Source organism: Xyrauchen texanus, chromosome 35, assembly GCF_025860055.1.
Source record: "Xyrauchen texanus isolate HMW12.3.18 chromosome 35, RBS_HiC_50CHRs, whole genome shotgun sequence".
Lineage (NCBI taxonomy): Eukaryota > Metazoa > Chordata > Actinopteri > Cypriniformes > Catostomidae > Xyrauchen > Xyrauchen texanus.
In genome coordinates this window covers 27,413,089-27,434,311 of record NC_068310.1, presented here as the reverse complement: position 1 = coordinate 27,434,311, position 21,223 = coordinate 27,413,089, and the positions used below count along the sequence as shown (strand labels likewise).

Below are 21,223 nucleotides of genomic sequence, written 5' to 3'. Positions count from 1 at the left end.
CAGTAAACAATGAGTGTCAGTGATCAGATTGCTGTTTGGTATTTACATGTATTGTTTCCGTACTTTTAAATTTTTTGCCATATACTCTTTTCTCTCTTCTCTTTTTTCCTCTCTTGCTTCGCCTGCCATCATACCTATTTCAGCACCCTCAACTCCACCCTCTGCCCAAAACCTTCTTAGTCTCTCTCTCTGCCTCTTAAAGAGACTTAACTCACTCTGCTGGCTGCTAGGCAACTACTGGCTGGTTCTGTCCCAAAGGCCAAATGTTTATGTGTGTAGGCATCATAGGTTGTCTCCCAAGTGGCTGCACCCTGGGGCCCTCCAGAAGAGGTGTTCTTGTGGACTTCTGCTTCATATTGTGGATGGTGTGGTCATTATCATGATTCTTGTTTCAGAAAGTTTTTTGCCCAGCATTTTACCTATTGTTCAGTTTCCAGATTACACAGAGGTTAATCTACATTTATATTTATTCATTTTGCAGACGCTTTTATCCAAAGCGAACCTAAATCTTTCACTATAAATGCTATCTTCTTTTATCGTCTGTCCCTAATCCTACAGTATCTGCTTATCTGTGAATCAGTCAGGAACCAAAAGTCATAGTATACAAGCATTCAATGGTTTGCCATTCAAAGCTTTCTTCCAAAGCCAAAATATACATCAATTGTGACCTCAGCATTATCTGCAAACTTGATCCATCTATGATTCTGGTGTATTAGATTCAGGCTCTGTCTTAGGCTCAAGTTTAAAATGAGCCTAAAGCTTAAAGTTCAGGCTTACCTGCTGACATAAACAGTTTTGAATGCACCAGCAGGAATTACTTGCATGAATAGTGGACTAGCCTTGCAAGCCATGCAGGACTTCCTTGGTCAGCTTTGCTAGAAAGACCATGGGTAACACTTTACAATAAAGTTCTGTTTGTCGACATTAGTAAATGCATAAGGTATCATGAACTAATGATAAACAATTTAATAATCTTGGTTACCAGTGTCCATAAAAGACCAATGTCATATATTTAATCATAAAAATGTTTAATGCAAAATAAATCCACATCATGTCCCATAAATTTAATCTTTTCTATTTGTTTTATGGCTTTTATTCATTCTGAGTTTTGGACAACACACTTCTAAATGTCTTCTCTCAAAATAGACCACAATTATTCCTGTAGTCCAAAGGCTTCTTGAACTGCAACCAATTAGTTGGGGTATGTTAATTCTTGGGTTGTTGTTCAAAAAGGGGGTGCTGGTTAAAGAGTTAATTTATAAAACATTTATAGTTCATTGTTTGTTATTTAAAACTTCATAATTTTTCATGTGCAAAACATTTAATTAAAAAAATTATTATTAGATGTTGACATTGACATTATCCTAGATACATTCATGCTGTAAAAGTATTGTTCATTCTTAGTTTATGTTTTCTATAATGTACTGTAGTTAACTAATGTTCACAAATACAACCTTATTATAAAGTGTTACCAGGCCAAGTTTGACCAGCAATTTGGTTAAGATGGAAAAGCTAGTTACAGTGTTCCCACAGTCATGGAAAACCTAGAAATATCATGGAATTTAAAAATTGTGATTTCCAGGTTTGGAAAAGTCATAGAAATTAATAAACACTTCCACATAGAAATAAAAAAGTTCCACATTAAATAGACATTCTGCAAATTTTTAGCTACTTTAAAAATACTCAATCAATTAAATATTGCTCTTTATGACTCTGTGGAGTAAAACCCACTTGCAAGGCAACATACTGTAAAACATCAGTCTATCCATTGAGGGTCTTTATTGGAGACTTTTTAGAAAAAGTGACTTACAGGGCCCACATTACAGGGACAATCCCCCCGGAGCAGCCTGGAGTTAAGTGCCTTGCTCAAGGACACAATGGTGGTAGCTTATCAAAAAGTGATTATCAAAAAAAGACAAGAAAATAAATCCTTATCCAGTAATCATGAACAACTGCAAAGGGAGGGGACATCAGCACACCAGCATCTAAAGTATAACATTAGCTGGTAACAAGCAATTCGCTTATTTCCAGTAAGGGCAAAGAAAAATGTAAAAATTACATTCAATGCAAGGGCTGACTGGCTTTGCTGTGTTCTTCACTGATGCATGCACATCCTGTAAAAGACTGGGTATTATGACCACAGTTGCCAAGCACCACTGGGCCCATCACAGCAGACTGATGACTCCTAGACGATATGCTCCCAGTCTGCTTAGGGCACACTTTCAGCACAGCTAATGGAGAGATAGCCCACCAATGTTAGAGCGGCTGTCAGATGAATAACTGAGACACTAGTGGCAGTAAAGTTGGAATCTGTACTTTTTACAGTAATTCCAACATATTGTCTTCTGCTGCACACGCCACAAAAACTTTAGTATGATCCGGCATAAATGCTGTTTGGCATACAGAAGCGAGAGGAGAATACAGATTTTTTCTTTTTTTGCAGAACTACATGTTGACACCTGAGCAAATACATACCACACGCTGTCCACGTGCTTCACGCACTCCAAACACCCACTCTTGAGTGAGCCGAGCAGTTAGGCCCCTCGAAGCTAAGTTATTTAAAACCAGCTCTTGACTCTATCTGAGTGATTATAGGCTACTGAATTAAACATCACAGTCCTCCACCCCTTGCGAAGTGTTCCAGCGTGATTCATGCTGGCTCCGTCCTCTTCCTCAAAAAGTTACATTCACTAACACCACTCCACTCGTTCTCTCTTATGTTTTAGAGAGGGGCTGAGCTCATGCCTAAAGAGCCAGAACAGCACAACACAGTCTTTGAGCAGCAGAGGATGATGTGTACGGGTCAATTCCGTTTTACACGCTGAGGTGTGAAGAGCCATGCTGTACTCCTCATGCATTTCCTAATGTGCATCCCATGGGACATTCATTTACATATGATCCCTGCAGTGCTTGCAACTTTCTAGTAAGCCTTCAGTAGTTTTGTGCATGAAGTGCGTCATGTGTACTGTATGTGGGCGATACATAAACTGGGCACCTCAATATACAATATTTGCAGTATATTTATAATTCTTTTCACAAACATGTTGTTACAAAACAGCTTTACAAAGAGTAGTGCTTTGTAAAAGGACACCTTGGGTTGGCACATTTATGTGTACAAAGCATTCGTATACTGTATATGTTTGTACATAGATACATTGGTACAGTACATGTTAATTCAAACAAGTATTAATGGTAGTAGCTCCAAACATGCACTAACCAATATAATTCAGTATCCATTGGCTCAGCTACAGGAAATGGTCAGAGCTACCATGGTGAAACAGGCCGAAGTGACATCATCGCTTTCATAACTGGGTGCAAAGTGACTGACTTCAACCAACTTATACATTAATGTGTTCTGCATATACACCCTCATAAACACTAAAGGGTTCATGCAGGGGCCTTCTTCTGTACTTGACACAAGCTGCAGGGTAGTTGCTTCACATTATCGGATTTGACTTGATGTGTACACTCACACTCATACACGCTTGTGTACAAACACACTCACGAGCACACCAGTCAGTATTGGGAAATAAAACTATGAAGAAAGGGGATGTTTTGTGCCTGGTGCAGCACTGAGTCAATTGACCTTGAAATGAACAGCAGCACTGGGGGAAAGCGAGGTATGGATACATTTAAGAGCTGGGTGTGGGTGCCAGGGGCAGGCCTGCTGCCTAATGACGGACACACTGCTTCATCCATCACCATGCCACAGCCAGGGCACCCGCCAGGGCAAGGCTTTAATCACTTCTCTCGCACACACACACACACACACTCACAGAGTTCTTTCACACATGCCTATGGATTCTTGTTTTTGTATGACACACACACACACACACACACACACACACTTAAAGGAACACTTTAAAAAAAAGAAAATGTTGTTATCTTTCACTCAATCTCATGTCATTACAAACCTGTATAACTTTCTTTCTTTCATGGAACACAAAAGGATAAATTATTTTATTAAAAATATTTATACAGCTCTTTTCCGTAAAATGAATGCTGTAGAGACCAGGGCCTGTTAAGCTCCAAAATGGACAAAAAGGCACAATAATAAGTAAAAAAAAAAATTATAAAAGTAGTTAATATTTCTTGCATGCTATATTCCAAGTCTTCTGAAGTCATAAAATAGTATTGTGTGAGGAACAGATAGACATTTAAGTAATTATTTGCTGAAAATGTTTCAGCCGCAGCTGATCTTTCATGTTTGTGTGTATTCAAATATGCCATGTGAAGGTTTCACATAAATAATGCTGAACACCATTAGTTCTTTCATGTCATGGGACCAGTCATGAAAGCTTGAATATGCAGAAGTGCAAATAAGATAAGAGAACTACAGCATTTGGAGAAGATTTTCAGTGAATAAGTGAAAAAACAATCTGTATCTGTTAATCTCACAAATCATTCATATGACTTCAGAAGTCTTGGGAAATAGCTTATGAGTTATATAGACAACTTTAATTAAAATGTTATGGTGCATTTTAGTTCTTTTAACAGCTTGACAGCCCATGGTCACTAAATAAAAATAAAGGGGAAAATCAAAGAGAACAATCTTTTACAAATTCTCTGCATTTCACAGCATAAAGTAAAACAGGTTTGCAACAACATGAGAATCCTTTTGGAGCAAACTGTTCATCAACTCAAAAACTGTTTAGAGTGTTTGGTTGACACCTGGATCTGCAGTTATACTTGCCCACAGTTTATCACACACTCACAGTAGTAGCAGACGGTACATACTCTTTCACTTTCAAACACTTTAAATCCTAAACTTCTGGCGCTCACCCACTCATGAACTCAAGTTATTCTATTCACTCTAACACCCACAGTGATCTGCTGTTGTTTCAGGCAATTGAAATGAGCCACAGCCTGTTTGGCATGATGCCTTTGCCCGATGCTACCTCTTTCTCAGTGGTCAGTGTTTTTCTAAGAGAACATGATACTGCCCTGACCATCACTTTGACCTCTAGAGCATTTCTGAAGTACACCATCTTCTTCCAGTATTGAGCCCAGTGGTACACTTGAGAGCACAACCCCTCTATCAAGTTAAAAATAGTGAGACAGATGGAGACAAAAAAGTTAAATATTTGTTACGGCACATCAAAAGTGCTGTGATTTATGTAACATGGGTTAGTGAAATGGGTCTGCTTTTACACCCACTGGGTATGTTCCTCACCGGCTCGCCAGAAATGAGTCAGAGGATCTGTCTCTCTCGTGCTTTTTTCCAAAATCCTCTAGGGGTTTCCTGTCAAATGAATGCAGTGTTCTGCTGTGTCTTTTTGTACCGTGCCTTTGAACCCCCCCATAGCTTCATGAGCAAAGACTCTGCCTGCTCTTGAATTTGTTTTGTGCCTCTCTCTAATGGACCCTCTGCAGTTTTTCAGTTTAATTAAAATGTTTAACCTTGATGGGATTTTATTGGTCTTGTGAGTGCCAAGCCTTTCTTGTTTAGCATAAAGCTTTTTGTGATGTTATGCTGTGACTTGCCAAAGTTTGGTTGTTTCTGTGTGCCAAAGTACACAGTTTTGGGATAATACACTTTCACTAAGGGCCTACTTAGTTTACCAAATGCTCTCCCTGCATTCCATTGTTCAGAAAAACAGATAGTCCTACCACAATCTCTATGTTGGTTCACTCAAACAAGCAGAGCATTGATGAATCTTCCAGAGCACCACAGAAGTCCAGAAATCAACCTACTTGTAATAATAAAAATTTACATATATATAGTGCTTTTCTAGGCACTCAAATCGCTTTACCTAGTAGTGCGGGAATCTCCTCAACCACCATATGTCTGCACATTAAAGGAATGTTCTTTGTTCAGTACAAGTTAAACACAATGGACAACATTTAAGACATAATGTTGGTTACCACAAAGCATTTTTTTTTTTAAATGAAAGATTTCGACTCGTTCTTCAGTTTAATAAAAACGTAAGGTTACAGTAATGGACTTACATTGAAAGTGAATTGGACCGGTCCATAAATGTTCAGATACACACTGTTTAAAAGGTATAGCCACAAGATATAAACATAATACATGTTTACATGATTTTAGTGTGAAAATATCTGGGATGTGTTGGTGTTACGCCATTTGCCAGATTACAGGGATTACCGGACATGTCATAGTTGTGATAGTTGATATAACTTTACACAAATTAGATTAGTAAGTGGTTTATTTGTGTTTTAATGTTTATGGACTGGCACCATTCACTGTCATTGTAAGTGCCTTACTGTAATTGGTGGTTGGGGGGTTGTTTGCATATCCCAGCGCTGTTTTGAGGCACATTCTGCATAGTGCGGCGGCTCATTTCAGTTTAGTCCCGGTTCTCTCAATGGCCAGTCCACCGCTGATTGGTCCCAAAGTGCGTCGGGCCACCAGGAAAATGCCCAGTATGCCAGATTACCAATCCAGCCCTGTTTATTGGCAAACTTGTGGCAAATTTTCCATTGCTGCCAAAGTTTTGCTGCAAACTTCTGTCAAAGACTTGTGGTGAATCACAAGCTCATTTGCATGTGAAAATAATGAGTGGCAAATTTGTGGCTAGTTTGCCAGAACTCGACTTTTTGTTAAGCTTTATACAATGCAAGTGAATGGGTGCAAACATTTTGAAGCTCCAAAAATCACATAAACCAGCATAAAAGTAGTCTAATCCATGTGCCTACAGTGGTTAAATCCATGTGTTCAGAAGAGATATGATTGGTTGGGTGAGAAACAGATAAATATTTAAGTCAGTTTTTACTATAAATTCTCCTTCCTGCTCAGTCAATCTCTACTTTAACTTTCAAATTTTTCTTCTTTTGTTTTTGGTGATTCACATTCTTCATGCATATTGCCATCTAGTGGGCAGGGTGAAGAATTTCTTGCAAAAATGGACTTCAATATTGATCTGTTTCTCACCCACACCTATCATATAACTTCTGAAGACATGGATTTAACCACTGGAGTCAAATGGATTACTTTTATGCTGCATTTATGTGCTTTTTGTTACGTCAACATTTTTGCATCTATTCACTTGTATTGTATGGGCCTACATAGCTGAATTATTCTTCTAAAAATCTTAATTTGTTTTCTTCTGAAGAAAGAAAGTCATACACATCTAAAACAAAACATTAAACAAAAATCTTAACCAGTGCAAGCTAAATATGTAGCCAAAATGACCTGCTTTCAAATGAGTCCAGCTCACAGACAATCTCTTACGCACAGCCACTTATCTGCCATAACACGCCGTCCCACCCACACACTCTAATAAATCATCCATAATATGCAGATACCTATTTGAAATCCTGTCCTTCATCGCAGCCCTTAAGGTTGGAGTTGATACTGGCTGGAGGCAGGCCCTAGCAGCTGTATAATGACCTGAAGCTATTACTAGTGGATATTTATAGCAGTCAGGGTCAACTGTGGGGCAGCACTCATGACCACATTTGCTTCATGCATGTGGGCGTCCAGTTACTAGTTGCCAGGATACCAGTAGGTGCTTCTAAGTTCCTGTGTGTGGAATTGTGTTGTGCAATTGAGACTTGCACTCACACAAAAACCAAAAGCACACCTTTAGAAATGAGATCTACACTTCTTCTGCAGGCGTAAGCAACATTAATTGTTTTCTGTGCTTACAAATGAAAAGCACTGGAGTAAGAAAACAATTTCCCTGGATTCATGCAAACAAAGCTTCCTAATGAAGTTTTTACCTTCATTTAGCGTTTAATGCCCTTAACAGTGAAGTTGGGGATAAATACTGGTTCTCTGGACCAGTAATACACACCTCTGCACCCTAGAGATGAGCCTGGCACAAGGTGCTGAGCTCTAATGAATGTCTTTAATAATGAAAAAGGCCTCTTACACAATACCACAAACCTGACTGCTTGCAAACCCTGCCACTATATCCAAACTACAACCGTCATGGAAGCAAGCCCTGATCCTCAATGGAGGTGTTCCACAAACACAGCCTAAAGATTGCATTGCACTATTAATCAATACCTTAATGAGATCTAATTTTCTCCACAATATAGAATCCAGGCAAAAGTTTCCTCCTAAGCCACTTACTATAGTTTGTTTGGGAAAACTTGTTATTAAAAGAGTGCAGCCTGCAGGAAATTAAATAAAATTAGGTAAGCATCCTAATGGATTTAAAAGACCATGCACGTTTCGTTTTGTTTTGCCATTGGAATGATAGAGAGGGTCTTGAGGGGCAGTATGAGCGTGATTGTGTAGGTGCATAAATGCTCTCTACAGAGAGATGGAGCAATAAAGTAGCAAGCTATAGACATCATGCGCTTCTAGCTCACTCTTGAATTTACAACTAAAGCACAGCTTCACATATTACTTGTATTTGGATGGGTTGTAAGTCTGTCAAAAGTGCATTGTAAAACATGTCTGTGTAGGAGGAACTACAAGGAAATGTGTGTGTGTGTGTTTGTGTGTGTGTGTGTGTGTGTGTGTGTGTGTGTGTGGCCGCGCGTGTGTGTGTGTGTGTGTGTGTGTGAGCGTGTATTTATCACTTTGTGGGGACCAAATGTCCCCATAAGGATAGTAAAACCCGAAATTTTTGACCTTGTGGGGACATTTTGTCGGTCCCCATGAGGAAAACAGCTTATAAATCATACTAAATTATGTTTTTTGAAAATATAAAAATGCAGAAGGTTTTCTGTGAGGGTTAGGTTTAGGGGTAGGGTTAGGTTTAGGGGATAGAATATAAAGTTTGTACAGTATAAAAACCATTATGTCTATGGAAAGTCCCCATAAAACATGGAAACACAACGTGTGTGTGTGTGTGTGTGTGTGTGTGTGTGTGTGTGTGTGTGTGTGTGTGTGTGTGTGTGTGTGTGTGTGTGTGTGTGTGAGAGCGTGTATTTATCACTTTGTGGGGACCAAATGTCCCCATAAGGATAGTAAAACCTGAAATTTTTGACCTTGTGGGGACATTTTGTCGGGCCCCATGAAATGTGTGTGTGTGTGTGTGTGTGTGTGTGTGTGTGTGTGTGTGTGTGTGTGTGTGTGTGTGTGTGTGTGTGTGTGTGTGTGTGTGTGTGTGTGATCATGGACGTATGGGCATCTGTTAGTGTTGGTATGTATGTGTTTTCAGCTGGTTGTGTGAGTGTGATAAGGTGTGCACATGCAAGCGTTTGTTTGTTTGTCTGTTTTTGAGAACAGACATCTCTCTCCTCACACTATACACTTGTGATTAACACTGCTCATACACTGATATTATACACTTGTGATTAACACTGCTCATATACACTGCTGATATTTTGTGCGATATCATCTCCCTGAATATGTTTGGACTTGTTTGGTTGAAAATCACAAAGGAATGGCTTGGTCATTGTAGCAAAGGTTCTTGTTTGTAGCAGATAAACGAGGAAGAGGGAGCCAGTTTCCACAGTCCACGTGAGTCATGTTTATTACAAACAAAACAGAAATCCCTTTTCTGCATAAATGAAACCAAAATACTGCTTTTTGGCATAAACACACAGGATCTTGCTTTTCTGCGTAAACTCTCTATGAAACAGACACCCAGTCTCTGGTGTGTGCCTCTCTCTCTCTATCTATCTATCGCTTTGTGGACTGGGTCATCGTTTATCTCCCCTGTCTCTCACTGCGAACATAGAAACGGTAATTAGCAGCAATTCATCTCAGGTGGAACTCCTTACTGCTTTCTCTCTCTTCAGATGGGAGCTCGACCACACCCTCACCTCCACAGTCATATTTTATCCCAAAATCAATAGAAAAAGATATCAAGCTGATATCATCAAAATTATAAGACTGTGGCAACATTTTTGCTAAATTACATTACGTGGTTCCTTGCAGGTATTACGGCAGTTCCAAGGTGAAATGTCCCCTGTGCGATTTTCTCCCAAACAGATGAGGTTTATAAGGATAATTCTCTAAATTCAAAATCTACCTTCCTACCCTAAACTTTAAACCTAACTGATAATGTCATAAAAAACTAATGTGAGATGAAAAAATGCACTAGCTTAAGCAATCACATAATTTTGTGGCGCTTCTACAGTATGTCATTTTCAGCTCACCTGTTGACTCTCGTGCTTTTCAGGACTTGCATTGCTCTATCAGTTGAGCTTCTGCATGAATGCAAAGGTTAAAATGTATTGTTGTTTTAAAACAAATAAAAACATTCACATATTTTTTGCCCAAATTCTCAATATGGTTATGATGTTGAAAAAATGATGTGGAAGAAATTTTTTTTTTTCAACCAAATCATCGTTATTTTCTCTCTATCGATACACTTTACTCAAACACATCTTTTGAAAAACAATGCATTTTTATGATTTTACTACACACTCACCTACATATATGCACTTATTCCATTACAGATAACCTATGCGGTATCTCACCTGATTGGGTGTTGGACTTGGAACTGGATGGTTGAGGTTCAAGTCCAGCTATGAGCACAAGTTGACATGTGACATTACAGAGTCATTGCAGCAGCAAAAAATTAGCTGATTGTTTCTAAAACTTAGCTTTTTAATTGCGCTTCAGCATTTTAAAACACTAATAGTTTTATTTAGGCATTGATTTGGTAAGGATGTCTTTTTTAAACTTATCATTTATATTTTTAAACACTATTGGTCAGGTTCAGGCAAAAGTTTTAGGTTTGGGAGGTACATTTAAAAAAATAAAATCAAAAATTCACCTCATGTCGCCCATGCCTAAATCCGCCACTGAAACCCGCAGCCAAATGTGATATACAGCACGTAAATTCTGAATTGCAAAAATGTTGTCATATTCATGTAACTTTCATGAGACTAGTCTGGTTTGGACAGTTGCATGTGTATTTGAGATTTACTTAACCCTCTCGTGCTAGTTAAGGATTGAGGGCATGGCTTGGTGATCACCACAGCTGCTCATGCCATATGGGGATGTGGTGCTTGTGTCTGCTCCCACATGCTCACAGCTACAAAAGCAGCAGCCATGTCTGAGCGTCCTCCTAACCAACCCTAGAACATTCACTCTAACATCTCCTTTTGTGTTCCACGGAAGAAAGAAGACATACAGATTTGGAACAACATGACGACGAGTAAATGAACATCATTTTTGTCATTTTGGTAGAACTATTTAACTAACTTAACCAGCAAGCCTTCCTTCATCAACCAGGTTCATCAGAAATAATCAGAATGTTTATGTGTGATCAACTGTTCCACCACCTAGACCAGCTTGCACCGGCATGGAAATTCATGGCAATGCTGGTCAAAGCTGTGAGCTTGGGAGCTTGCACCATATACATAGTGGGGCAGTGGTGGCTCAGTGGTTGAGGCTCAGGGTTACTGACCAGAAGGTCGGGGGTTCAAGCCCCAGCACCACCAAGATACCACTGTTGGGCCTTTGAGCAAGGCACTTAACTCCAGGTTGCTCCGGGGGTTGTCCCTGTAATAAGTGCACTGTAAGTTGCTTTGGATAAAAGCGTCTGCCAAATGCATAAATGTAAATACATGAAAGAGAATAATACATCAGAATTTACTCCTAAAATCCTCTGATAAAGACAGACTTCCTATGGATTTACATTTTCAATCAATTCTTTCCCTATTAATTCATCAAAGGTGCTGTTCAAACACCTTGACACATTCACTTTGAATATCAAGTGTGCTGGCTGAAGAGTTTAATCAAAAGTTCCCGTTGTGAATTACAGGACTATTTGATTCTGAGCAATCTGAATTTAGCTTTTGATTTGTTCTGTCGCCCTTTTTGGTCCTGTCGTTTCTGTAGTCAATGTTCAAGGTTTGCTAGTGACATGCCGAGATTGGCAAATAACTTTCTAATTGTGAATTGCTGTCCGTTGAGTCAAGAAATGTCAATCTGTACCTTGGTGAACTGCGCTGTATAAGAGAGGGTTTGCGTCAAGTTTGGTGAGAAATGGTCAGGTGTGATTTCCATGGTTCTCTCTGTAAAAGTGCCAGCGGCTATATGAATGTCTGTGTTTGTGTGTATTACCCCATTGAGCTTGCAGTGTCCGTTGAGTTTGCACATATAGAAGCGTAATGTAACAGGCCGGGAGGCAGCACAGAGCTGCAGCTCTCAATTCACTCTGCACGTAATGCTCATAAAACTTATAAAAATGCTAATGAAAGGGGAAGTTTGCATTCAAGATACACATTCAGTATGCGTATGTGTCCCGTGTCTGTGTTTTTCACTTAAAATATGTTGGTGTGCTGGAATGTGTGGGCATTTGTGCGAAAGTGTGTAATCTCTGGGATGACAGTGCTTGTTCTGTGACTGTTTACAACGCTTTGTAATCAACGCTATTTGTGATTACAGAACAGAATTGATGTTAATCACACTGGCTGGATATGCTTTTAAACAACACTTTTATTCATAAGCTGTCAAATTGTATCAAGCTTACACTTACTGCCTACAATTGGACATAATTTGTTTATATATTCAGAAAGCCCCCATTTTTATTTGAGTATCACAATGTTGCAAAAAGACAGTGGTGCTTTTAAGAATGAAAAAACCTTTTTGGGATTTTCTTAATTAATTTTCTTAGCTTCTTCTTGAATTAATTAGGTACTCAGTACTGTGAGGCGAATTCACTAAACAGTTGCAACATTTTTGCGCGTGGTATTTTAGTCCAAATTGCTGCTTCTTATTCACTAACCACCCACAATCTAGTTTAAGAAGGCACAATTTGCACAATCTGGAACTTGAGTATTTAAATTACGCCACTGTCATTCCTTTTTGCGTAAACACGCCTCCTATGTAAATTAGGCACGTTATGGATTGTGCTTTATTTACAAAAATCTGAGCTATTTCCCAACGCAATAAATGTTGCGCTAAACCAACGCATCTCCACAAATAAACAGTGCATGATTAATTCTTGGTGAAATCTCCCCTTTGTTGGCTTACCAAAATTGCCTTTGTTGCAATACCAGCTCTGGTCCCTTGGTATTGATACAAAACTGTACTCGATTTGGACAAATAATTCATATTACGATTATTTTGAAAAAAATTGTGATTGCCATTTGAACTGTGATATGAACAACTAATGGAATTTCATTAACAAAGTTCGGGAGGAGCAAGTTCACATGACAAATCACACTGCTAGAGCAAGCATATATAAACAGCTGCTTAGCGAGCGTCACCATGCCCAGGCCGTGTTCTTTCCCTTTTGAATTGCAACGAGGTCTCTTTTATTTGAACGTGGGAGGACCCTCTTTCGAATGCAGGCTGGGCTGAAATGTCCAATTCGCCATGCAAACCTTACTTCAGTAGGAAGCTGGATATGCAGCAGATTTATCATTTAAATGAATCAGATCAGCTGTTCATATTTTCAGCTTTAGTGTGCCAATAGGAAATATACATTTTAGACTCTCAGACATTTCTTTTGCAAATAGAATAGAATAGAAGAACAGGGAACTTTGCAACAGAGGGCATGTTCTGGGATTGCAAGAAGAGACAGAAGCAATTGAGACCGAAATAGATAGAAGAACTGTGGCAAATTCTCCAAAAAGCTTGGAACATCCTATCTGCCAACAACCAAGAAAAGCTGTGTCCAGGTGTACCTAGGAGAATTGGAGCTGTTTCGAAGGCATATGTGGTCATACCAAATATTGATTGAGCTTTTTTTATGTTTACTCAACTTTGTATGACATTAATTGATAAATGAAAAAATTTAGAGCGTTATTTTTTAAGACATCCTCACTAAGCTTCATGACCATAGGTGAGGGTAGGAACAAAAATTGACCAGTAGATCGAGAGCTTTGCCTTCCGGCTCAACTCTCTTTTCGTGACAACGGTGCGATAGCGTGAGTGCAATACCGCCCCCGCTCCAAGCTCCCGCTCCATTGTCCCCTCACTCGTGAACAAGACCCCGGGGTACTTGAACTCCTTCACATGGGGCAATACCTCCTTCCCTACCCGGAGTATGCACTCCATCGTTTCCCTGCTGAGAACCATGGCCTCAGATTTAGAGGTGCAAATCCTCATCCCAGCCACTTCACACTCGAATTCATGAGGCGTGGACAAAATTGTAAAAATTGGCTCCAGCCCCCAATGTAAAGACACATTTAGTCCCTACCACCCCCTCTTGCCACACGGCCCCCTGACGATGTCCCTGCTTGCTGTAATCTAGTTGTCTAACAAGACTGGGAGAAAGGAATTTGTATAGAGCCTTTAGCCTGAATTAGTGTTGATGGTTCTTTTGCCATTTGCTCAAGTGACGGGGCAAATGCTTGCATTTTTTTTTCTTTTATTTTTTGTTATTTTTTATGTTTTTATATGTGCTACTGTGTGTTGTTTAGTAGAATAAGATTCCTATTCACATTTACTAGTGAAATCTTGATCAAGACCAGGAAGCATCCAACAGAATCATTAAATATTATACAGTAAATATACATATGTAAAACATGTAGGCTGCAATAGCAAAATGAATTTAGGTGGTTTAATTTACTACTGTAATTCAATCTCTGTAAAGATACATTTTCTCTTTTGCAGATTCCCGGTCTCTCTTTTTTTTTGTCCCATACTACATTCACCCACTAGTATACCTCTTTTTCTTTCCCTCTTTCTCTATGCCCTCTCTCTTTCCTTAGAACCCAGACATTGTGCTGGTCCACTACCTGAACGTGCCAGCCATCGAGGATTGTGGGAAGCCATGTGGGCCCATTCTGTGCTCCATCAACACAGACAAGAAGGAGTGGGCCAAGTGGACAAAGGAGGAGCTCATTGGCCAGCTGAAACCCATGTGTAAGTATCCCATTACACTCCATCACTTACTAAAAAGTGTACATTGACTGTCTCTTCTCATGCACTTTTTAAGTGTGGATACACTACAAAACAAATGGCTGTTAGAGATTGAAGGAAAAAAATATTAAGTGAGTTTTATGCTTAAATCAAGTGGAAATAATCTGCCAAAGGAACAAGAGAAAATACACTTTTAATGTATTACATACTGTATATTGAAGTACATAGAGTAGTTTTAAATTGTTACCTATCTCGAATACATATTCAAGAAACAATCTCTGAAAACTGTTCTGAAAATATTCTGGTTACTTTCATAACCTCTGGGGGGGATGTTGTGTCGATGTAGTGATACTAGGGGTGTCACTCTGATCTTTGAGAAAAGGCCAATGGGAATAGGCGAGTGGAATTTGCATGCTACTCCCCGGACATACGGGAATAAAAGGAGCTGGCTCACAACCACTCATTCAGGCTTTGTGCTGAGGAGCCGAGACAGGGAAGTAGGAACACAACGTCTCGTTCCCTCATTAGGGAACGGAGATTACGAATGTAACCAAGACATTCCCTATCTGTCACTCAATCAACGTTGTGTCGATGTAGTGACACTAGGAGTCCCTATACAAAACGGCACATTTAGCTGAACTGTGTTACGTGGACTGGCGGTACGAGACAGTCGTGTCTTGTAGCCAGCGCACCTGGCCGTCATGTAACATCCCCCAATGCCACTACGAGCGTCGTAAGTTCCCCCGCACCTCGGGGAAAGTCGACTGCGCAAAAGGGGGACATGCTGCCCATAAGTGTCCGCTAACTCATGTCCTAGTCCATAAGTGTCCACGGAGGGGGTCTCCATTCCCAAGGGGAAGACACCGTGGAGACCACAGCCTTCCCGAAGGAGAGTCAATTGTGTTGAAATATGTCACATGGTCTTATCGAGTCTTGTCGGCAGTGTCGCATGTGGAGAAATCCCCAAGGCGACTGTTGGCAGAGGGAAACTCTGCCAAGGAAGACGCAGTTTTACCAACGGGGAAATCGTCTCACAGAAGATACATCACACAGGGTTAACGGGCAACCAGGTCATGTGGAGCACCTACCCCAGTACAGGGCCTAATAGCACAAGTACTAGGCCAACATCAAGTTTCTCTGTGAACTCACCTGTCATAGGGCTAAGGAGGAAGGACATCCAGGGACCACGTCTGGGGGGTAAAAAGCGCAGGTCTCCCCCTCCAGGAGGGGAAAGGCGCTGTATGCAAGCAGTACACCTGGCCAGTTGTCCTGCAAATTTACCAGTTCATACCTGACAATACACGAGACTCCTGGTAGAGTGTGCTCGTAGCCCCAAGGGGGGGCAGCACGCCCTCGGCATGATATGCCAAAGCAATGGCGTCAATGACCCAGTGGGCGATCCTCTGTTTGGAGACAGTGCTCCCTTTCCGCTGTCCTCCGAAGCAGACAAAGAGCTGCTCGGAGCATCTAAAGCTCTGCGTGCGATCCAAATAGATGCGTAAAGCATGTGCCAGACACAGCAACCACAAGGCTGGGTGTGCCTCCTCTTGGGGCAGTGCTTGCAGGTTCACCACCTGATCCCGAAACGGGGTTGTGGGAACCTTAAGCACATAGCCCCGTCGTGGTCTCAGGACATGGTGAGAGTATTCCAGACCGAACTCCAGGCACGTGTCCCTGACAGAGAAGGACTGCAGGTCCCCTACCCTCTTGATGGACATGAACGCAGTCAGGAAGGCAGTCTTCAAAGAGACCGCCTTTAGCTCAACTGACCCCAGGGGCACAAACCGGGCTCCCCGCAGGCTCTACAGGACCACAGAGAGATCCCACAAGGGAATGAGGCACGGTCTGGGAGGATTCAACCTCCTCGGTTCTCTAAGGAACCTGATGATTAGGTCGTGCTTCCTGATAGACTTACCGTCAACTGCATCGTGGTGCGCCACTATAGCGGCCATGTACACCTTCAAGGTGGAGGGGGATATCTGCCCTCCAGCCTCTCCTGCAGGAAGGAAAACACCGACCCGATTGCACATCTCTGGGGGTCTCCACTCTCCCCTGAGTGTGACCTGCTGTTGAGGTGTCCCAGAATGTGAGTGGCTTGCTTGTCCATCCAGACCTACACATGCTTGCCCTGTATCAATGGCTGAAGCCTTCGCAGGGTGAGAAATACTGCCAGCAACTAAAGGCAGTTGATATGCCAACGCAGTCATGGCCCTTTCCAGGAGCCCGCGGCTGTGTACCCACTGCAAATGGTACCCCAGCCACGCTTGAAGGCAACTCTCGTAAACACAATGTGCTTGGACACTTGCACTAAGGGGATTCCTGCCCGTAGAAATGCAAGGTCCATCCAAGGGCTGAACAAGTGGCGGCAGGCAGATCGGTGTGATGACCACACAATGTGTGCTACAGTGCCATGCCCATCTCAGGGCTCGAGTATGAAGCCAGTGAGCCCAGGAGCCTCTGAAATTGCTTCAGTGGGACCATCGTTCTCCGCCTGAATGACTTTAGGCAGCTCAGCACAGACATACAGCTTACAGGCAGTAGATGGGTGTCTCGGACGGTTCCGCCAGGTGGCGGCGTTTTGCGGGCACAGGTGCACCGCAACTGCCTTATCCATCTGGGGAATCACCGAGTACCCCCTGGCAGCCCCACCATCAAGGGTAGTGAGAGTGGAGGAGCTCAAAGATCAGATCTGGTCAGTAAAAGGTGCTTACCATGACCTCGTGAGCTGCTCATGCACCTCCGGTAAGAAAGGGACCAGGGCGGGACATCGCCATGAGTGGTGCTCCGAGCCCAAGAACCAATCGTCAAGCCACGGGGGTTCAGGGCAGGGTGGAGGGTTCCATTCCAGCCTGACGCTCACAGCCACTTGGGCAAGCATGGCCACCAGCTCCGCGTCTACCTGCGACTGGGCGACCACACCCGAAGTTTGGAGCCCACTCGAGTCCTCGGCATCAGACTGGACCAGCCCGCTCTCCAATGCTGCAATCATAAGCTCATCTGCTTCACGAGCCGCTGGGGTGGCTGATGAAGAAAGCCACGACCGCAACGATGCCATGGTCATGTTCTCGTAGTGAGTCTCTGTCCACGAATGCTGTGTCCGCGTGGGCAGCGCCCAAGCTCGTGAGGCAGCAATCGTGGCCGTCGGTAGCGGAGAAGTAACGACCGCAACCAGGAATTATACACAGATGGAAAGGCATCTTTAAAAAGACACTCTCCGTCAGTGCCACTCTTTTAGAAGGGAAATATACTCTTTTTGAGAAAGAATATACTCTTTAGGCTACTGAAGCACCCAGGGGTGTTCTCTGCACTCAGCCAGTGCACAAGGGGGAAAAAAACGCTGTAATGCGCCATAAATCCAACAGCTTTCCAGAAAAAGGAACGGCAGATGGATTAAGCTTGCTGAAAAAAACAGCAGAAAAAAATCAGAATGAGTGGTTGCAAGCCAGCTCTTTTATTACCCGTAGGTCCAGGGGAGTGGCATGCAAATTCCACTCGCCAATTCCAATTCACATTTTCTCAAAGATCAGAGGTGTTTGCGGCTCCCAAGGGTGACCCCTAGTGTCACTACATTGACAACATCGAGTGAGTGACAGATAGGGAACCATGGTATAACATATACCAACTTTGCTTCTCTGTATCTGGTTTAAGGATGTTTAGATATTGGTTAAGAATAGATTTTTGCAGTGTTAAGGAGGCCAATGGGAGACATTACTCCTAATTCAATTTATATGTTCGTTTTTTTTTTTAAATATAACTTAAAAAGTGTAATTTCTGTACACTTTACGCAAGCCTGGTGCTGTTATCATCATATGATGTTTGTTAAGATGTGTCTGTTCGTTCAGACAAAAGTCAATGGCCTCTTCCAGATCAGTCTTACCTAGCACGTCCATGCCCTCTTTCATAGCAGGACAAGAGAACAAACCTCACAAGTCTCATATCAACCTTGACATCATTATTACCTCTCTGCCTCCCTGCACGTGGCCACGCCGAAGCACCCAGGTGTCCCTGGGTCAGTGAAGCCTCTTGTCTGTGTTTCACTGTCCAGAGTGATAGAGCACTTTGGTTTTCAGTCAGTCAGTGCAGGAGGGCAGTTATGTATTGATTGATGCCAGAGAGAGGGCGGAAGACTGTCTGACTCACCAGAAATCCCTTCACACTTCCAGCCACTAAACAATGCTGCCTCACTCAAGCTACATGCTTACAAAGTGTTTATAGTTTTGTCTACGGCAGGTCTAGGTCACAGAATTGACCAGCGGAAGCATGTCTAATGAGCATGTAGTAAAAAAAACAACAATGGCAGCATGCATATAATCGTGTTTACCCTGAATATTGTGAGTACACGTCTCTCTATAGGTGATGGCTGGCATTGATCATTTGAACTTGGACAGGGCTGTCAAGGTAATGAATATATGAAGTCAGATTCCTAGTGTCAGCACTTTCAGACGTGGGATGTTGATGAGGGGAATACAGACGAGCTCAGCTGACATTGTAATCTCTGCCACCTACTATGATCCCCTTAAGAGCTCTCATGGAAATCACTAAAGAGCCCCCCTTTCACAATGACTTTAAGGCATGTGTTGTAAACGAATGCGTTCATTACACCTGATGCCTGGTATACACATCAAAACCACTTGCTGTAATACATGCAAGTCATTACATTTGTAAATGGTGTGGACAATGGAAAAGGTGCAAGATGTCTTCCACTGGCCCCAGTATGCCTGAGACTAGGCTAATAGGGCCACTTGAATCACCCTCATAATCTTCAAACAGCCTACCATGATGCAAACTCTACTAAAGAGCAACAGTACCACCTAGCGTTGAGACTGCAAATGTGCAGTCCATTGACAGTCAGAGGACTGAGCGAGCAGACAAATTGTATACTATATTAACCATGCATAATTCATGTATGCATTATACATCAGCTGTACAAACTGAACATGTTCCCCTGAGTGACCCATATCTTACACAAACAGCTTGCATTCATTTACGGGACTGTGGTGTGTTTTGCGCTGGGGAGGATGAGTGCATAAGAAACGCTGCATTCCTTGACTGACTCACTCGGGATTCTTGTGGTCCTTAGAGAAAGATTTCTGTGCAACTGTTGATGGGTTGAGCAGAATTTGCTGTACAGCATCTCTACATTGTATATTGTTTAATGATATTGAATCAAGTATCAAAGAAATGCAGCTATGGGGAGGTTTCATCATCACCATAGCATGATATGAGGTTGTTTCATCATTGCAGTGTTACTATATACCTAGATTTGTTATTTTTACCCTCAAGTTCTATTATGCCGGCTGATTTGAGAGTGCCGGCTTATTTTATTTGTTTAAATTCATCCTCAAAGCAGTGAGCTCTGGCTATTTAGAATTCCACCATATTGCATTATTAGAAACATCTTGTGGAATTTTCATTGTGTATTTCAGCAATAACCAGCAATAACTTATTGAGTCATACTTAAATGTAGATAATTTAACTTTTAAACATTTTATCTATAGTGTCTAACATTCCTAACATGACACCAAACATAAAATAAAAATGTATCATATTTTTGGCACATTATTCCAAAGAAAGTAATGTTTGTCTACAATAATAATCTATCAAAATGTACTATCTTGATCTGCCTCTGACAAAACTCTCCTTTTTGGCTGATATCACCAAGTACTATTATTATTCAATTCCCTCCCCTACAAACCCCTGTCACGTAGAGGCCACTTTTCATGGTTCAATCAGTTGCTGAAAAATCTAAAAGTCTGGCCCTATATTCTTTCTCACTGAAAACCTGTTTAACTCTTAAATATGTCAGATTGTAGAAGTAAAATGGGCTGCCAATGCAGTTTAATTTTGACTCTACATAGACGTGTTGACGGTAGGTCAGATGAAAGGCCAGGGTTGCTTAGTCACAATACAGCATCCATGCCGAAGCCCCCTTCAATCTTGCATGAGCAGATGATCAGCCAGTGGTTATGAACACACACACACACACATCAGAGTATGATATATTTGATGTGATTTATGTTTCCTGAAGATACACTAGGCCGTGATTAAAGACACAAGTTGATGGGAGGGCTTGTGAAGTGCTTGTGGAGATGGATGTGGCTGTTGAAGCAGAATCTGTCAACAGTTGGGTTGTCAGCAGCATTAAGTCCATGGATTCCCAAAATTTTTTGTCTGCTGAAACCTTATAATTAATAATATATCTATAAGTATAATGAACTCTGTGGCAGCGGGGGGCATGGTCAAGCGCCCGTCCAGGAGAGAAAAGCGGTAAGGGCGCTCACACCTGAGCTAAATTATGTCTAACACCTGTCTCTAATTGCAGTAGCGTGAGGAGAGCGGATAAAAAGCCAGCAGCCACAGAGCATGGGGAGAGAGCCTGACACAAAGCAAAGAATAGTTGTGTGTGATACAATTAAAATTAACTGTAATAATAAAGCTTACCCCTTAAGCGGACATCTGTTTCCGTCCCTTCCTTGGTCCACTTCACAAACTCCTTTATTTATAATAATTTTTCAAATTATATTAAATTAATATAAT

The 21,223-nt window shown here is 41.6% G+C and overlaps 1 protein-coding gene across 7 annotated transcripts in view; it reads left to right on the top strand.

Moving 5' to 3' along the window:
* LOC127628420 (calmodulin-binding transcription activator 1-like) overlaps positions 1 to 21,223 on the top strand; it is a 588,851-nt gene that overhangs the window by 515,080 nt on the left and 52,548 nt on the right. For all 7 annotated transcript variants that reach the window (XM_052105154.1, XM_052105152.1, XM_052105151.1 and 4 more), the window contains one exon: positions 14,536 to 14,689. In XM_052105154.1, coding sequence (XP_051961114.1) covers positions 14,536 to 14,689 — 154 coding nt within the window. The remainder of the gene's footprint in view (positions 1 to 14,535; positions 14,690 to 21,223) is intronic.